Below are 19,512 nucleotides of genomic sequence, written 5' to 3'. Positions count from 1 at the left end.
CTCACCTGCTTCAAAGTGGCAAAGCGGAGATGTTGTAAATGCATTGTTCCTTCTGAATTTATTCAGCTGACATTTCTCCCTTCTCTCTTCTTCGAGTAACACTATGAACTTAGGAATTTTTTAAATTGAATACACTGTAATCTATTACTATAATTATTCTCGTCAGTAGAAGGTCCATCAGGCCAATGCTGCTGGGGTCTTCTTTGACATAGTTCCATACATCTTTGACTACTTTCTTGCTTTCTGGCACAAAATTATCCTGCTTAACATCTGTAATAATTTGTTGCTCCAAGGATCTCTGCAGGAAAGTACAGTGTAACTGTTGGAAAGTATAGTTAGTGTAACTGTTACATATACCTATGCATATAAATACATATGTATCTGTATATGTAAAAACAGTGATATATACATATATATTCTCTCTCTCTCTCTCTCTCTCTCTCTCTCTATATATATATATATATATATATATATATATATATATATATATATATAGAGAGAGAGAGAGAGAGAGAGAGAGAGAGGGAGGGAGGGAGAGAGAGAGAGAGAGAGAGAGAGAGAGAGAGAGAGAGAGGGAGAGAGGGAGAGAGGGAGAAGGAGAATAGTCATAACGCATGTAGCCCTCTCCTCCTTCACTTACAACCTCAGTGCCCACTAACATCAATACATTTGACTTTTCTGCGCTGTCCTGCAATAGCTACAAAATCATTTCAGAATTACAGAAGCAACACCACTCTCAACTATAATTGAACTAGCTAAAGCCCCAAGTTTTTTGCCACTTCTTTTGTTCTTAATATATATTTCACTAAAGACATACAGTCAGAAAACTCTGTTCAAGAATTATCAGAATAAAGTCTTTATCCTGGGTGGTTGTGTTATCAAATTTATGGAGTTAGGCTCATTCATTTCTGTTTGCATTCGACTGTATGATTTCCTTCTTTCCTCTTTGATACTGCTTTGTTCTCTGAATACATAAAACACTCTGTGGTTCATAAGCAAAACCACATAAAAAGGAACATTCACAAAGTCTCACTCCTGCTTTTACGTTACCCACTTCAACCCCACATACCTCCATCCTTCCTGCTATTTTATTTTTTTGCAAAGAAAGCAAATGTATGTGGACCCTCCTTTCCCCTTATTTCTTACACAAAAGATAGGACGCCATGAATGGTTTCCATGGGTTTTTTTCATTTCACTATGATTACTGGGAATTGCTCCAGGTCAGTTCATGATTTTTCCTTTTCCTTTGTATGGGGGTGGACGGGCGCTGATGCACAGTAATTTCAATAGATGATGTGAGACTGTGAATAACCTTTTTGTACAAAAGGGCAGGATGGGAGGCATATCATTTCTGGTGGTTCAACTGTAATCCTTCCATTGTGGAATTAAGTACCCTCTGTGTTAAACTGGGAACTAAACGCAAACTTGTATATAAGAGAAAATACACTGTTAATTTAGGTAAATGGAGACACAAACAAAACAATAACTTCAGCATTCAAATCAAAACAAACTTAACTGTCCAAGCTTCAGATAGAATCTTTTTTTTTTTTTTTTTTTTTTTTTTTTTGCGGTACGCGGGCCTCTCACTGCTGTGGCCTCTCCCGCTGCGGAGCACAAGCTCCGGACGCGCAGGCCCAGCGGCCATGGCTCACGGGCCCAGCCACTCCACGGCACGTGGGATCCTCCCGGACCGGGGCACGAACTCGCGTCCCCTGCATCGGCAGGCGGACTCCCAACCACTGCGCCACCAGGGAAGCCCCAGATAGAATCTTAATAATACCACGTGTAACCCTGGGTCTCCTGCCATTTTTCCCTCCATCCCCCTTTTCCCTTCTTTGAGGAATCAAGTGGAAATTATCCTCTCCATGACTCTTCCACATTAGATGCAAGAAGCTCCGACTGCCTAGAATTCTCCAGAAAGTGGCCTACTGAGTTCTCATGAGTCTGTCAGCCAGACGGAGTCATCTCTGTGACCCTGTTCCATTCACAAACATCAAAGCCACCAAATGACCTCATTGGGTGGGGGGGTGTATGTAAGGCAAAAACACCAACCAGACCTTGGGAGGCTGACCTCAATTTATTTTATACTTTCTAATGACTGTGCTCAGACCTCGGTAAAGGTGGCTCGTTTAATACTTTCTCTGTCCTTGAGTAATGTTTAAAAGCTCTAACCATATTTAAAAGCCTACTACTTGTAACTGACTTCAATCTCTCTACATACCTCTGCCCCCCACCCCAAATTTTAAAATACCTTATGGACAGTTCTAGCTGTTAGCCAAACATATATTTCTTAAAACTAAGAATAAGAAACTAAAGTGCTGCCTACATGTGAAGCCTGAATCAATCTGAATATTTTATTCTATTTCTGACCCTGCTATTTAGCATATGCCAGATTCTTTTGCTGTAAAATAAATGTGTAAGATGCAAGATGTAGGGCTTCCCTGGTGGCGCAGTGGTTGAGAGTCCGCCTGCCGATGCGAGAGGCCCGGGTTCGTGCCCCGGTCCGGGAAGATCCCACATGCCACGGAGCGGCTGGGCCCCTAAGCAATGGCCGCCGAGCCTGCGCTCCGCAACGGGAGATGCCACAATGGTGAGAGGCCTGCATACCGTAAAAAAAAAAAAAAAAAAAAAGATGCAAGATGTAATTAAAAGAGGGATCATCCTAGCTACCTCGTACTACGGTCAGGGATAGGGGAGAAAATGTCTGTACGATTGCCCGGGACACTGCTAGCTGTACAGCAAACATTCAGCCAGTTCGAGTGGAGTTCTATACTTCACTCTCCAGGGAAAGAGTCACACAGCCATGCTGTGGCCTCTCCTGCATCTCCTCTTCACCAAGTGATTACCGACCAGACAGACGACAGAAAACAGTAATAAGTAGCACTGTGCAGGGACGCCCTGATTTGAGGGTAGACCAGCTGCCTGTCAACCTCGTGCGAGGTTGACCCATGGAGTAACATGCCAGAGCTTTGGTGGGGCCCGGGCTCAGCCACGGAAGAGAACAAATAAGAATTCTGAGCCTGTTCTGGCGATGGCGGGGTCTGGACCAGGGAACCCCACCCCCGCTGAGACCTCCTCCCTGCTGCAAGGACAAATGGCCCGCAGGTTCCAGGGTGGACCGGAGGGGCTCACAGCACACCTGGCAGCCGGGAACCAGGCACTCGGCGGATGTCATCTGGTGAAATTTACCCCACGTGAAGGTGGGCACGGCTGTCCCTACACCAGCTGGGGAACAATGCCGGCCTGGCAGGTTTTCTCACTCAGCCAGGGTCACTCAGCTGGCCAGCCCCGATCATGGCCCAGTCCCTGCTCTGTCCCCTGAGCTCCTGCAGAGCAGGACGGCCCACGCTGTGTAGACACTGCAGCATCAAGGCGGCCGGTGGCCTGGCCCCCGGGGCCGGCACGTAGCCGTCTCCGCCCCCAGGCTCTGGCGGCTATTTTTACTCCTCGTTCTGACACACCCGCAGCGAAAAGGATCTCTGAAATGCGCTCTGGAAGGCTGCACGGCTCAGCTGAGACCCCGGGATTTCATGGCAGCGGTCCAGCGGGTCCAAGCACAAAGGCGGGAGTGTTCCCAGGCAGCGCACCCAGGACTGCAGCCTTTCAGACTGACTCCCGCTCCAGATCGCCCTGGGTATGACTTTCCAGGGCTCAGAACAAATGAGCATTCTCGAGCTGTGTATACTGGAGGGCACCAAAGGGCTGACACTGAGGCACGAGACGTCTTGCCATGAAATTCCCTGCAGGAGCGCCCCCTCCGGCCACGCTTCCCTCAGGACCTTGGAAAGCCAGCTCTCCGTGCCACAAGCAGGGCTGTGCGTGTCAGAAAAGCCCACTCTTTGGGCCTCGCAGCACACACAATGTCCCGCAGGCAACGGCCGATTTTAGAGCGCGATGGAAAGGCAGTGAGCACAGCAACGTGCTTCCGCGTGTCTCCGGAGAAGCTAGAACCCCGCGGAAAAGGGAGCAGGGGGGCCGGGCCCCCGGCAGCAGCGCCACCTGCATCAGACTCACTGTCATATCGCCAGGGCGCCTTCTGTGCGCACCCTCTCCGGCACACGGACGGTTTCCGGCGGGCTCCGTGCTCAGGACAATCGCAGCGGGAGTGGGGACCATGCCCACAGACTAGCAGGGAAGGGGGAAAGCTCAGAGGCGTTATGGGACTGGAGGAAGGCCCCCCAGCTGCTAAAAAGACAACAGGCGCTCTAACGAGCAGCGGTATTACTTCACTGCCTGTTCCGCTCAGAAATATTTCCTCCCTGACATCCTGTTTCCCTGCGTTACTGTGTCAAGTGAAGGATCACTGCTTTCCATCAACCTGGGACTCCACATACAGGACCTTAGCAGAGATCAGGTTTCCTTCACCGACTCTCCCGGTCCATTCACTATGTTGTACGTAACACACACAGGATTTTTCTTTTTTTTTCTTCGCGGTACGCGGGCCTCTCACCGTTGTGGCCTCTCCCGTTGCGGAGCACAGGCTCCGGACGCGCAGGCGCAGCGGCCACGGCTCACGGGCCCAGCCGCTCCGCGGCACGTGGGATCCTCCCGGACCGGGGCACGAACCCGCGTCCCCTGCACCGGCAGGCGGATTCGCAACCACGGCGCCACCAGGGAAGCCCCCACACACAGGATTTTAAGAGGGGATGAGGAAGGCCAGAAGAACAGAACCTAAACAAGGATGAGGACGCCGTGTCCCTTTGAGCTCTCTGCAGTAGCCCGCCAAGGCTCTGAGCTTCCCCGTGGGCGGAGTCAAGATGGCAAGCACAGCCAGATTCAAAGTTCCACGTCCCAAATCAGGTGGACCTGGAAGACCACTTTTCTGCAGGACCTCATGGTGGGAATACAGTGTTGAAAGTGAACTGTGTCCCTAACAACACGCTGAATAAACACCCTAACAGTTTTCCAACAGCTACTCCTCCCCTCACTAAAGCATATACCTTGACACCAAGCGAGGTCCAATTCCATTCAGAGTCCAAACAAGGCAGTCTGATATGCACCTGCCTCCTGGGTTGGCTTGATCGAGGATAAAAGATGGCACATCTAAAGCACCACCAATGTTCTAGGAAATAGGGAATTAATTTGGTAAATCCAGAATACTTCTAAGCAATATGCAAAGGTTTATTCCTTACAAGAAAGGCAGGCTTATAAACTTGATATTTTGGTTGAATATGCTTTCAACCAATTATTTATTCTGGGATTACTACAGATAAATCTATAATGTACACACATGTACAGATATTTCAGTTAAAATTATGTTTTCTAAAGATGTTGCTAATATTTGGCATTAATCATACAAAATATGAAAAAGCAAAGGAACGGAAGCCATTTTAGTGTTTAGCAAAATAACTTGATCTAAAGAAAAATATACACTTTAACAAAAGTACTAAGAATCCACTCATATCTGATCAAATCTCCCCCTCTCTATTCCTATAAGAAAAGCTTTTCAGTTACTCAATGAGAAACATTTTGATTAATGAAATTAAACTTTAAAACTAATCCTTCAGGACACTGTGTATTTGATATAACAAAGGAAATGCATTATTTATTTACCTGTCATATAATGTACTTATTTGCTAATTTTGAAACTGCTTTTCCTGGAAATAAGACAGCTCTCTTTGAAATGTATTTTTATAACTAGAAACAACACTTTCAGTCACTGCTTTTACCCACTAAAAATAGTTAGAATTTATTATCCTAAATAAATGAAGAGAGTATGTTATATTTAAAAGAGTACAATTCTTTAACAGTTAAAAACCAATATAGTATTTTCAAACATCTAAAAGAAACTAAAAGAAATGGCTCTTGTATATCTTATTTATAGAACTGTGTAATATCTAAAATTTGCATGAAAAATGAAAAGGGAGAGAGAGTGCCTGAATTTTCCTCATTCCTTTACTCCAATGACATTCACTACTTCTCTTCCATGGGTCAGTCTCTGGGGTAGAATCTGGGTAATGCCAACCAAGGATGATGTGGTCCCTTCTTGGGGCAAGTTCCCTGCTAATGGGAAACAGACAGACAGACACTTACTAGAACAACAGGCTTGTGCCATGACCAAGGGTCACACCAAGTGCTCTTGGAGCTCAAGATGTAACTTTGGTGCAGCCACTATGGAGAACAGTCTGGAGGTTCCTCAAAAAACTAACAATAGAGCTACATATGATCCAGCAATCCCACTCCTGGGCATATATCCAGACAAGACTGTAATTCGAACAGATACGTGCACCCCAATGTTCCCTGCAGCACTATTCACAATAGCGAAGACATGGAAGCAACCTAAGTGTCCACAGACAGATGAATGGATAAAGAAGAGGTGGTACCTATAGACAAAGGAATACTACTCAGCCATTAAAAGGAATGAAATAATGCCATCTGCAGTAACATGGATGGACCTAGAGATGACCACACTGAGTGAAGTAAGACGAAGAGAAAGACATGTGCCGTATGATATCACTTATATGTGGAAGCTAAAAAAAATCATAGAAATGAACTCACTTACAAAACAGAAACAGACTCACAGACAGAGAAAACAAACTTATGGTTAACAATGGGGAAAGGGTGAGAGGGATACATTAGGAGTTTGGGATTAATATATACACACCACTGTATAGAAAATAGATACACAAGGACCTACTGTATAGCCCAGAGAATTATACTCAATATCTTGTGATAACCTATAATGGAAAAGCGTCTGAAAAAGCATAGATTTTTATATGTATAATTGAATCACGTTGCTGTACACCTGAGACTAAAACAACATTGTAAAGCAACTATATGCTTCACTTAAAAATAAATGAAGGGGGGGGGGAAGTAATAAATACAACTTGAATTTTTTTTTAAAAAAGAGTATCAGCTCCTCTGTCTAAGGAGGGACGGTGGCTGCAGGGGACGTGCAGGAGGTGCTGGTGGAGCAGGTGTTAAGAGCGGTGTAGAGAAGCACCCAGCCCACGGCAGGGACAGGCTGGGAGGAGAAGAGAAGCACGGCCAGACGTGGCAAGAGCTGCAGTTGCAGGGAGATGTGGCCGGGCGCCGACGGCGCGCACCCAGGCGCAGGGACCCCGTACAGGAGCCTGGATGTCAATCCCACAGAGGACACCACCCCACGGAGGCCTCCAGGCAGGGCAGGACCCAGATGGCGCCCGCCTCTGGCTGTGACCTCCCTGGAGGTGTGAGGAGGCTGGGTTTAGAGCACATCCCGCCTTTGCTCAGCACCCTCTGAGGGCGTCCCATAAACTCTAGAAAAAATCCACACCCAGGTCCACACCACCCAGCCCTCCCCACCTCTCCTCCTGTCCTTCTCCCCAAAGCCTGCGCACCCCCCCAGCTGCACCCACCGCCTTCCTGAGCCTGCACAGGAAACCCTAGGACAGCCCCACCCCAGGACATCTGCACGTGCTGCCCCGACCCTGGCGTGGTTCGCAGCTCCCTCACTGAGCTCTGTGTGCAAGGGAACCTCCTCAGGGACGCTTGCCTGACGGCTCATCCAAACAGCAGCCCCTGCCAGCTCTCTGTGGCATGTCAGCTACCACTCCCGAAGGATGTAGGCTTACACATTTGCCCTCTGTCTCCCCCGCTGGGACAGAACACGTCGGCGTTGCCTATCAGCTTCATGGCTGTATCCCAGGTATACGACCCCACTGACTAGCACGTCCACAGTAAATAGCTATTAAATGCACGCATGAAGGTGAGCCCAGAATTAGGCAAGTGCTACAAACGTCCAGAAACACCAGTGCTGATTTTGTCTGAACTAAGGAAGTGTCAGTGTGACAAAATATTTAGGAAGCAAAGCTGACGTGGTAAGTGATTAGAGGAATCCATGGTGACCTACACAACACCCCCCCTTGCTTGACAGGGAGGATGGCCCCACGGGTCACGCCGACTGCACGTGACGAGGACAGAGTAAATGGAAGAGGAGGGCGGTGGGGGGGGTGTGTATGAGGAGAGCCAGGGGTGGGGAGGCCAAGGAAGGATCAGGGGAATCAGGGCACCTGGGGCCCGCAGTGGGGACCAGCTCCTCCTCACCATCACGCAAGGAGGAGAGTGACTGGAGCATAAGCGTGCGTTCAGATGCTAACGAGGGACGGGTGGGTGGGGGGTCCGTCCTGGGACCTGGATGAGGAGAAGCCGGCCCTCGCTCGGGGAGGACCGAGAGAGCCCCTACCAGGGCCTCCGGGACGCGTACAGACCTGCCGCCTTGGGGCTGTTGCACTCGGGGGGAACGCTGATGGAAACGGGAGGATAAAGGAGGGGATAAGGATGCTTCAAATATTATTTTTGGCCACGGCGCACATGGGAGAGAGCACAGGAAACGCCTGAGGCTCGGGGCAAGACCAGGACTGAGCTGTCGAGGGCCTGGACCAGAACGGAGGCCCCACGGACCACGGAGAGGCCTGAGCCACGCAGGGACCATGCGGCGTGTCCACACGGGGTTGGTGCCAAGGGGCGGCCTGGAGGGCATCCGCGAGCTCCCTTAGACCCATCCACTCCTGCCTCTCCCAGCACCACGTGGTACGTGGCCTCACAGCCTGTCCCCAGGAGCCGGCTGCCCTCTATGCTGGGCCACGTCCACTAAGCCAGGCCACCATCTGGGTCACAGAAGAAGGGGGCAGAGTTGATCTCCACACCCCCATCCCTAGACCCCGGCCCACGTCAACACCCCAAGAGCATCTTGAATGAGTCATGCAGTCAAGACTCCAGCATGTTTTCCAACTCCTTGGAGGTTTAAGGATTAAGGGTAACAGGGGCTGATGCTGGAAATGAGTCGGGAAAAATTGTTCATAATGGCAAGAAGAAACTTTTTTTTTTTTTTTTTTTTTTAAGGTAAACTGGTCTAAGCGTCTTTCCACACAGCAGCTGGAGGTCCCCACTTTCCCGGTAAATTGTGCGTCCAGGTGAAACCCCAGCACGGTGAGGATGAAGGCATCCCCGGGTGTGGTAGCAGGTCTCAGCTCCTGGCCTGCTTGCAGGTTTAAGGGCCAGGAGAGGACCGGGCAGACCAGTTTGGCTGGATCGCAGTGCTGCTGGTGACACAGTCCCAGTGTCACTGAGCGCCTTTTTTGGCAACCATCAGACATTCTGTAAGGATTCCCGGCGCAGAAGCCCTCTGACACAGCAAGCGCTGTCCTGTTCCAAACGAGGGGGAGGGGAGGGGAGGGGCGGGGCAGTGCTTAGGGGGTGCCGAGCCCTGTGACATGGGCCCCGGAACCCAGCCCCGCGTTTCACCTCGCAGCAGCCCACAGGGAGGTGCGTTACTCCCATTTTTATAAAACATGAGCCTGAGGTGAACTGCTGTCCAGCGACGACATGACTAGTCAAGGGCGGAGCTGGGGTTCCCATGTGGGGCTGTCTGAGCCCAACCGCCCTAAGACGCTTTGTGGGCCTAAGTGACACCTCCCCCAGGTTCTCAGATTCTCAGAATCAAAGTGCAGGCACGACGTGCACACAGGCCGTTCTGTGGGGACCCGCTCATCACAGCGACGGCAGGAAAAACTCGACGTCCATCCCCGGGAGGCAGCTGAAACAAACCATGATGGGGTCTCGCAGTGGAGGAACTCTGCAGCCGGACCAAGACCAAGGGCGCCCTCTGTGAAGGCAGCTGTTTCACATAATTGTGAAAGAAAATACAGTTTAAAAAAGCTATTCCTAAAACTTGAAGCAAAATGAACCAAAATGCTTTTTTTTTTTTTTTTTTTTGCGGTATGCGGGCCTCTCACTGTTGTGGCCTCTCCCGTTGCGGAGCACAGGCTCCGGACGCACAGGCTCAGCGGCCATGGCTCACGGGCTTAGTTGCTCCGCGGCACGTGGGATCCTCCCGGACCAGGGCACGAACCCGTGTCTCCTGCATCGGCAGGCGGATTCTCAACCACTGCGCCACCAGGGAAGCCCCAAAATGCTTTTTTTAAACTGTACATTGAGTTGCTAACATCAAAACACCGCAGATGGGGTGAAATAAAATATGCTGTGTTGAAGGGGACGCGATGGGTCCATTAACTGTTCCCTCGGATAGACAGACATAGATAGAAGATACATAGAAGAAAGATATACAGACAGACAGACTTAGATAGACAGACAGAGAGAGATGATAGATAGAAAGACATACAAAGAGAGACACAAACTTAGGTCGATAGATAGATAGGCAGACAGACGTTTTCCAGCGGTGGGGCTGGGATGGCCTGCGGCCTCTCCTATCTCCTTCCAAGCCCAGGGTGCACGAAGGGCTCTCCATCACTGGCACATCATGCCAGCTTTCGTGTCGAACTTGAAGTTGCCTGGAAAGGCACGTGACATTGGTCAGGTGCCTCAGGAAACCCAGGCGCGGTTCACCCAAAGCAGGGTACCTCAGAGGAGCGTCTGACCCTTCCCTTTACTTTCCTGGGTCTGACAGTCACAGGCTCCCGTTCCAGCTTCCAACGCCAGCAGGGTGTGCGATCCCACCCCCCCGCTTCAAAGACAAGGCACAGGGGGTCAAAGATTAGGCAGCCCTGTGAAGGCAGAGGAGACCTAAGGAATTGGCGCTCGGAGAGCAGGGCCACTCTCCCAAACCCTGGGCCGGCCCAACAGGGAAAAAGGGCAGGCGGGGCGGCCAAGAGAAGCCCAGGTGGCGGCTGGACGGCGAGGTCCAGGCAGAGCCCCTGGGCTCCACGCAGGTGGAGGGGAGACGTCGTACTCGTCAGCCCTGGGAACAGGACTCGTCTCAGTGCAAAGACCCAAAATGCACGTGCAGAACCCTGGCGGCGTCCTTGGAGTGCCCAGGAAAGGAGGAGGGCGCGGGGCTCCCTGACAGCTGGCTATGCCGGGCAGCCTGCCTGTGACCCCTTCCTCCACGGCCCAGGCTCCCTGCTTCCAACCAGGAGCTCAGAGTCACACGGCTCGACGGTCCACGTGGACTCTCAGGAGTGCGGATTTGCAGGTGTATGCACACCTACACGTCCCAAAGCAGCAGCCATCCCCGTGATGTCCTCTCCGTGTGAGGACACAGCTCTGAACTCATAACGAAACTCAGGGCCAGATGTGGCCCAAAGGATGCACGTTTCCCAGCATTCTATTTGACACACAATCCTCTTTCACAGTCATATACAATACGACAAGTTCCCTTGGGAATCATTTAAAGTGATACTTAACAAATATTCATTACACATAAAGATAAATCTTGACCTGTTATGTAACGAGTGGTGCATACTGTTAGCATGTCTTCATTTTGTGGGAAACAACTTAGATGTGGGCAAATGAGTTACAAAGGGACTATTTCATTCTCCACACGGAAATGAAATGTACGATAAAATGCAGACTGAAACTTAACTTCGTATTCTAGGCAAAACTGCTCTTGTGAACTGGATGTTTGACACTTTCCCTTTTTCTTAAAGGTCATAAATGGCTCTTATTTTAAATGACAAAGGAAGAAATGGCTTTTCAGCTGCAACTTGCAAGCACCTCTGCACAAACAGTGCAGTAGGTGTAAGGACAGTCCCTACTCCCAGGGAAGAAAAAAATGAAGAGGTTTTAGGACAGCAGCAGCATATATGTATTTTCTAACGTGCACAGTTTTACGGACACTTAGACCAAGAGACATACCGTTTTTACTTAGATCCGCAGCTTAGCTGTCTCGGGAGGAGTATCACAGGGCGAATTTGTATAATGAACCCCTTTTTTATCTTCCCCGTTAACTCACATCTCAACATCAGGGCCTCTTCTGCTTCTGACTTTTAACCCATGGTTTATTATAAAGCTAAGCTGAATAACATGCTTAGAAATTTAAAATATATATATATTAACATATAATAATTAATTATATATAATAATTAATTATTATATATATATATATATATACACACATAAAATGTCACAGTGGTCAAGATTTCCACAGGTGCTTAGAATAAGCCCCAAAGGTGGCCAAGACACCGTCTTGCTTTTTAAAAATCTCCATCTGCCACCTTTTCTCCTTCCACAGGAACCTGGAGGCCACACAGAGGTCAATGTTTGAAGGAAAACCTCCAACGTAAAGAGTTACTTTATTTACTTAAGTAGGATTTTTTCAGAAAACAATTGTGAAACCATTGCTGTGTCTACCGCTTTAACCCCAGTCCCCTGCTGTAAATCACTGCATAAAGGACCTTCCCCGGGCCCCTGTCTGGGTGTCCACCCGGCCTGAAGCGTGGCCAGGCTCTCCTGATGTGCACGTGCAAGGGTGAAGCCACTCAGGCTGGGAGCAGGGGCTCCAGTCTTCTCTATGTATTTATTATAAATAGACACACATTACTAGTGTACTGTGAACATTACAGAAGCTGCATGGAAATAAAACTTTGGAAAGGATAAGACAAAAATTAAATACTTCCCTCCCCAAACCCAACGGATCACGAGGCAGGCACGCTGGGACGCACACCCGCCCTCTGCAGACCGCTCCCCTAAGAATGAGCAAGTGATGTCGGTGGTAGCGACGCGATGACCTGGACAGCTTGCCTCCCTCCCCAGAGGGCAGGGCGTCCACTGTGCGGCATCTGGGACATCATTCCTGCCCGTCCTCAGTAAGGAAATGTTTCCTTCATCCCCCCCGGGATGCAACCAGGGGTTTTATTCCAATCAGGGGGTGCAGAGCCAGGAATGCAAGAAAGCAGCGCCAACATCCCTAGCAATCCGTCCAAAAGGAGAATGCACCACGTACAGCCTACAGCATGGTAACCATTCCCTGTCGGAAACAGCACCTCTGCCCAAGCAATGTCCTCTGAATTTACCCATAATAGCAGAGTATGTACGGAATTTTCAGTCTTCCTCAAGAATAGCCTTTCCTATCACACTTTCACAAACTGATAAGAATTAATAATAACAGCTCCAAGTTAAGTATTCACTGTGCGTGAGGTGCTGTATACATTTAAATTACGGGCTCTTCTTTGCTGCAAAACTCCTATACATCCTGGCTCCCCCCCTCACCTCCCCGGAGCAGTTCTCTCAGGGTTACTTGAGATTCTGCCTCCCGGGCCTGAAGTCCTAAAACTCCCTGCTGAATAAAACATAGCTCTCAAAAAAAAAAAAAAAAAAAAAAAAAAAAAAAAATTACGGGCTCTTCACAACTCTAGAAGCAGGTGTATCATAACCCCTTTTTCCAGGTGAGGAATTAAGAACACGGGGTGTCATAGGTTCCCCTCAAAACAGAGCTTGAGTTTAGGTGCAAATCCCAAGGAAGCAAGAGTCGTGGGGGGGGGGGGGATCGGAGTCAGCGGGGGGTAGGGGCACAGACACGAGATAGCAGGGGGTGCCCGGCTGCCCGTGGCTCGGTGACAAGCTAACTGCTCAGTGTCACTTCAGGCTGGTCCTGTGTCTGCAAGCAACCCAGGGGGCAGGAGGAAGGAAGTTTTACCCTCACAGCAAGTGGATCCTAAGTCACGTCCTACATCAGTGACCCCAGGGAAGGAGGAGGGAGACGCTCGGCATGGGAGAGAGGCCAGGGCTTGTCATGTGCTTGTGACATGGGGGCCAAGATGCTGTCACACACAGAGTCCCTTGTCTGAGCAGTTGGGCCAGGAAAGGAAGCAGGCGTGCAGATCTGGAGGGGGTCAGGACCTGTCCAGGCAGCTCGCCGCGCAGGGCAGGCTGGGAGTTCAGGGTCAGGAGACCTGGCTAGACCTTCCCCAGAGCTCCACGCGCCTCTGTTTCATGGTTTCCTCCAGGCGGACAGACAAGACTTCACTTAAACCACAGTAAATGCAATTGTGACTCTGGCTCGCCATAATAATCCTTGACTTTGTGAAAGCCTGAGTCAGCAAAGGGAGAGTATTCTATAGTTTCTTCATAGACACTGTCTATTAGTTAGTTTCGAGATGCAGTTAGAAAATAGGTGTTCACAGTTTTACCAGCCCTCCCCATCAAAGGATCCTGGGTCAAGAAACAAGGTATGTATGCGCTGTCACCCCCAAATGAAGGTGTGGTAGGAAAAAGCCCCAGAGAAAACCCTAAGCTAGTGGACAGCTGTACCCGCACCGGACAGAAGGGGTTCCTCAGAAGCCCCCTTGGGGTGCTGTTTCTCTTTTCCCCCATCTGGATTTAATCAAGTCAGCAAATCAGGAAAATAGACAGGAACCAAAATATCTCCAACGCACACACTTCCATCTGAAGTCTATTTATACGCCCTCTGAGATGGACTTAGGTTTGGAAGCACCTGTGTTGTCTTAGAAACACTGTTGCCAAGCATAACCTGTGGATGGTAGCTGCCCCTGGACACCCGTCTGAGCAATGCGGCTCCCTCGCAGCAAAATAAAATGCACCCTTTTAAGAAGAGAGGAAGAGAAAACATTTCCTCTAGAAAGGCTTCTTTATACAGCCCCAGTGTTGCAAAGCTCAGAGCCAGCACTGGCCCTGAGGTGGTGAATAGCAGTGGTTCCGTTCCAGAAAGACTTCAAAACAAGATCTCCTCCAAAGACGCACATTCTTGGTTAGACTCCTGAATTTCCTCAATATGCTCATTCATTCACACATGTATGATGCACCTACTATGTGCCAGTAGTGTTCTCCAGAGTCTCGTGGGGAAGAGAGGGTCAGGGAACGCAGGGTCCATTTTTGGCAGCGGACAGAAACACGCGCCTTGCCTGCACTTGGCTTACTTCTAAAAGAGACAGTGTTTGTCGTTGGATAAATAGAGATACTGCAAACGCAAATATCCTCGGGGGAAATAACACACTGATGTAAAGTTAATAACCGCTGTCAGATCTTGTCGTGAGACTGGAGTTTACTGGGAGAGTATTTTTAGAGAAAATAGGGTGCTGAAGGGGGAAAAAATAAACAGAGAAAAGAAAGATACACAAACGGAGATCTGAGCCCCAAAGGTCTTCCTCAGTATTAACTGATGGCAATTTACTCAATACTTACTATGTGCCTACCATGCATTTTATTGTTCAACTTAAAAAAACAAAAACAAAGAAAACACAGAAGACTAGCAGATCTGAGAAATCTGCGAGTGTGTGTATGTGTGAATCCCCAGATTTAAGTCTTATTAATTTTTGGTAAAATTTAATTATTTCAGTAGAGATACTACGGGAGCTCATTAGCTATAGACAGGCCTCCTTGGCACCAGCTAAATCCCATTTACTTTACGGTCCATGCGATGTCCTCGTCCCAGAAAAATCCTCATGGGATGACCTATCAGGTCTGGTCCGGGAGCAGGTACACTGACCCTGGGCGTGAACAGTGGACCGGACCCAGCTTCCTCTGGTTCAACTCCGGCCCCAGACAGAAGGGACAGCCCATCTCAGGGGTCGGCGGATTCCTGTCCCCTGTGTTCTCCTGTGGTCAGCAAGCTAAGGATATTTTCTACAATTTCTGAATGGTTGAGGGAGAAAAGCAAGATAAGAATAGTATTCCATGGCATGTGAAATTACAGGAGATTCAAATGTCAGTGTCCATTACTCATTGGATAATAAGTCTTTAGTGGATTCCAGCCACACCTGTTTTTTTACACACTAAACACTTATGTATGTAAGCTCAGTGCTGAGTGGGCCCCGCAGAGGCATACAGTCTGAAAACCTGAAAACATGTGCTATCTGGCCCTTTTACAGAAAAGCGTGCCAACTCCCGACCTGCAGGATACAGTCCAAAAGCCTTTCAAGGGCACACGGCCCTCGGGATCTGGACGTGCCAGCTTTATAACCTCACTCTCCCGGTGCCTCTGCATCCAGTTTCTTCAGCACTTTCTCGAAAACACACGACTGTCCTTGGAGCCGGTGGGCTGCCCTCTGGTGAGCAGCTCAATGCGCTTCGGCCAGCTCGGGAATACTCCAGCCGAGAGGCGATTCTGTTGGCCCCCAACTGCCTATCCCAGCAGGACCTAACTATTTCGATCGTGTTGTTTAAAGAATACGTTATAGAACGTAATGAGTGCAAAGAGACAAAACATGATTATTTTCGTGTAACCTAAGATAGACGTTTAAGGAAAACAAAGTAAGTTGCTATGAATGAATGAATGTCTGGTTTACTTAGGTGACGGAAAGTCTAAGGACTAAGGAGGAAAAAAAAATGTGACAGTCCCAGGAGGGTTCTGCACTCAGACTTTCTTATCATTGAAGTTGATTTATAATGTGTCAGTTTCCGGTGTACAGCAAAACATATATATATATATATTCTTTTTCATATTCTTTTCCATTATGGTTTATCACAGGATATTCAATATAATTTCCTGTGCTCTACAGTAGGATCTTGTTGCTTACCTATTTTATATATAGTGGTTTGTATCTGCTAATCCCAAACTCCTAATTAATCCCTCCTCCCCACTTTCCTCTTTGGTAACCATAAGTATGTTTTCTATGTCTGCAGATCTACCTCCATTTTGTAAACTGCACTCAGATTTTTTTTTCTTTTTTTTCTTTTTTTTTTTTTTTTTGCGGTACGCGGGCCTCTCACTGTTGTGGCCTCTCCCGTTGCGGAGCACAGGCTCCGGACACGCAGGCGCTCAGCGGCCATGGCTCACGGGCCCAGCCGCTCCGCGGCACGTGGGACCTTCCCGGACAGGGGCACGAACCCGCGTCCCCTGCATCGGCAGGCAGACTCGCCACCACTGCGCCACCAGGGAAGCCCCCGCACTCAGATTTGATCGAAATTCTTTTTAAGTTCTTAGCTGATTTTAGAGAATCCGAAGCTGAAAACCACAAGCAATGAGTTCTGGGTGTGACCCTCTATCTAAAGATTGCAACATACATGTAAATGCATATTTTTAGAACATGTCATATTTTTAACTCACTCATTCATTCAAGAGATGAATCATAAGCCCACTCCGGTCAGATCACTGGTTTCCACTATCACAGGCCTGCAGTTCCCCCATACTCCCTGCTGTTTCATGTACAACTGCTCCCAGCAGGGTCAATTCTGTCCCCGTCCTACAGCTAAGGGAGCTGTGCTTGGCTTTCGGTCACGTGCCCGGGTCTCATAGCTGAGACGTGGTACGTTTATGTCCAGCCCCAGACAGCCCGACGCTCGGAGATAGCATCCTCAACCACTCCGTGATTCTGACTCCAGAGAAGCCAGGGCTAAAAGATATTCTAAATTATAAGATTTATAAATAGTTTTGCTATCTAACACTCCACCGTGGGCTATGAAAAAAAAAAGATTCATTTAAATTTGGAAGTTTGAAAAGGAAAATTCAGATCACGGACAATTAACACACTCAGGAAAGAGACTTATCAGAGTTCCATTCCAGATGCTACACGTCAGTGAAATTGTGCTCACACATCTGAACGCTCAAGCTCAGGGCCAGAGGAATCCACTCAGGTGACGGTTTTCTGATGTTTTCACCCCCAAAGCCTGCACTTTGGGAGTCTCCACAGGGCAAGCAGGTGGGCAGGGTGCTAACAGGGGTCTCAGTGGCCCCACTGCCTGCAGTAGAGGAAGAAACTGCACAACTTGGTCTGGCAGTCAGGGAGCCCCGTCTCTGTACCTCTGCGTCTGAGCACGCATCTATGGGACACACAGCAAACACCACCACAAACAACAGCATTCTCTTCTCTGGGAACAAAAGTCAAATCAGACGCAACTGTAAAGCAACCTCAAAACACAAAGCTATTGGAAACAGAGCTGCAATGAACATTTTGGTACATGACTCTTTTTGAATTGTGGTTTTCTCAGGGTATATGCCCAGTAGTGGGATTGCTGGGTCGTATGGTAGTTCTATTTGTAGTTTTTTAAGGAACCTCCATACTGTTCTCCATAGTGGCTGTATCAATTTACATTCCCACCAGCAGTGCAAGAGGGTTCCCTTTTCTCCACACCCTCTCCAGCATTTATTGTTTCTAGATTTTTTGGTGATGGCCATTCTGACCAGTGTGAGATGATATCTCATTGTAGTTTTGATTTGCATTTCTCTAATGATTAATGATGTTGAGCATTCTTTCATGTGTTTGTTGGCAATCTGTATATCTTCTTTGGAGAAATGTCTATTTAGGTCTTCTGCCCATTTTTGGATTGGGTTGTTTGTTTTTTTGTTATTGAGCTGCATGAGCTTCTTGTAAATTTTGGATATTAATCCTTTGTCAGTTGCTTCATTTGCAAATACTTTCTCCCATTCTGAGGGTTGTCTTTTGGTCTTGTTTATGGCTTCCTGTGCTGTGCAAAAGCTTTTAAGGTTCATTAGGTCCCATTTGTTTATTTTTGTCTTTATTTCCATTTCTCTAGGAGGTGGGTCAAAAAGGATCTTGCTGTGATTTATGTCATGGAGTGTTCTGCCTATGTTTTCCTCTAAGAGTTTTATAGTATCTGGCCTTACATTTAGGTCTTTAATCCATTTTGAATTTATTTTTGTGTATGGTGTTAGGGATTGTTCTAATTTCATACTTTTACATGTACCCGTCCAGTTTTCCCAGCACCACTTATTGAAGAGGCTGTCTTTTCTCCACTGTATATTCTTGCCTCCTTTATCAAAGATCCATTCATCTGTTGATGGACACTTACGTTGCTTCCATAGCCAGGACATAGAAGCAACCTAAGGGTCCATCAGCAGATGAATGGATAAAGAAGATGTGGCACATATATACAATGGAATATTACTCAGCCATAAAAAGAAACGAAATTGAGTTATTTGTAGTGAGGTGGATGGAGAGACCTGGACAGACCTGGAGTCTGTCATACAGAGTGAAGTAAGTCAGAAGAAGAAAAACAAATACCGTATGCTAACACATATGTATGGAATCTAAGAAAAAAATGTCATGAAGAGCCTAGGGGTAGGACGGGAATAAAACACAGACTTACTAGAGTTTGGACTTGAGGATATGGGGAGGGGGAAGGGTAAGCCCGGACAAAGTGAGAGAGTGGCATGGACATATATACACTACCAAATGTAAAAGAGATAGCTAGTGGGAAGCAGCTGCATAGCACAGGGAGATCAGCTCAGTGCTCTGTGACCACCTAGAGGGGGGGGATAGGGAGGGAGACGCAAGAGGGAGGAGATATGGGAACATATGTGTATGTATAACTGGTTCACTTTGTTGTAAAGCAGAAACTAACACACCATTGTAAAGCAATTATACTCCAATAGAAATGTAAAAAAAAAAAATTAGAAGTTGGCCTAGATTTTTTAAAAATCACTAAAAAAAACCCAAAAAAACACATAAAGCTAACCTATGTTGTGAATTTCTTTTTTAAGATTACCGTTAATTAACGAAAACCAGACATCACAAGTTAAGGAATTTAGCGCTTTTCTATGCATCTATGGGAAGATGCGTGAGTCCGGGCTCCCTGAAATCATCCCTTTGATGTGCACCTCAGCTACCCGGGGCCAGTGTCTTGTCTCTTCCCCACCTGAGCCTCTTCAGTGATGAGGAGGAGGCTGTGATGTGATGGCTTGACGGCCGCAACACCCTTTGTTTACTGATACGGCGGCAACGTGTTCTTTTTCATTGACAACAGCAACTGGGCGCTGTCAGTCCTCAGCCCCGGAGGCAGGTCCACCCCAGGACCCAGGCCACTCCCAGCTGCAGGAAAGGCCTGGTGGCACATCCGGGAGACGCCAGAACAAGGCTGCTTTTGTATCAACTCTGT

At 48.1% G+C, this 19,512-nt stretch overlaps 1 protein-coding gene across 15 annotated transcripts in view; it reads right to left on the bottom strand.

Annotated features, from left to right (window-relative positions):
• COBL (cordon-bleu WH2 repeat protein) overlaps nucleotides 1–19,512 on the bottom strand; it is a 261,943-nt gene that overhangs the window by 210,908 nt on the left and 31,523 nt on the right. Inside the window, exon 1 of one of the 15 annotated variants that reach the window (XM_067042936.1) lies at nucleotides 16,724–16,773. The exons of the other annotated variants lie outside the window; for them this stretch is intronic. Within the exon in view, the coding sequence (XP_066899037.1) occupies nucleotides 16,724–16,731 (8 nt within the window). The 5' untranslated portion in view covers nucleotides 16,732–16,773. Of the gene's footprint in view, nucleotides 1–16,723; nucleotides 16,774–19,512 lie in introns of those variants that run through there. 15 annotated transcript variants of the gene reach the window in all.

Source organism: Kogia breviceps, chromosome 9, assembly GCF_026419965.1.
Source record: "Kogia breviceps isolate mKogBre1 chromosome 9, mKogBre1 haplotype 1, whole genome shotgun sequence".
NCBI classification, from domain to species: Eukaryota; Metazoa; Chordata; class Mammalia; order Artiodactyla; family Physeteridae; genus Kogia; species Kogia breviceps.
The sequence above is the reverse complement of the archived record's forward strand: the minus strand, read 5'-3'. Positions and strand labels throughout refer to the sequence as shown.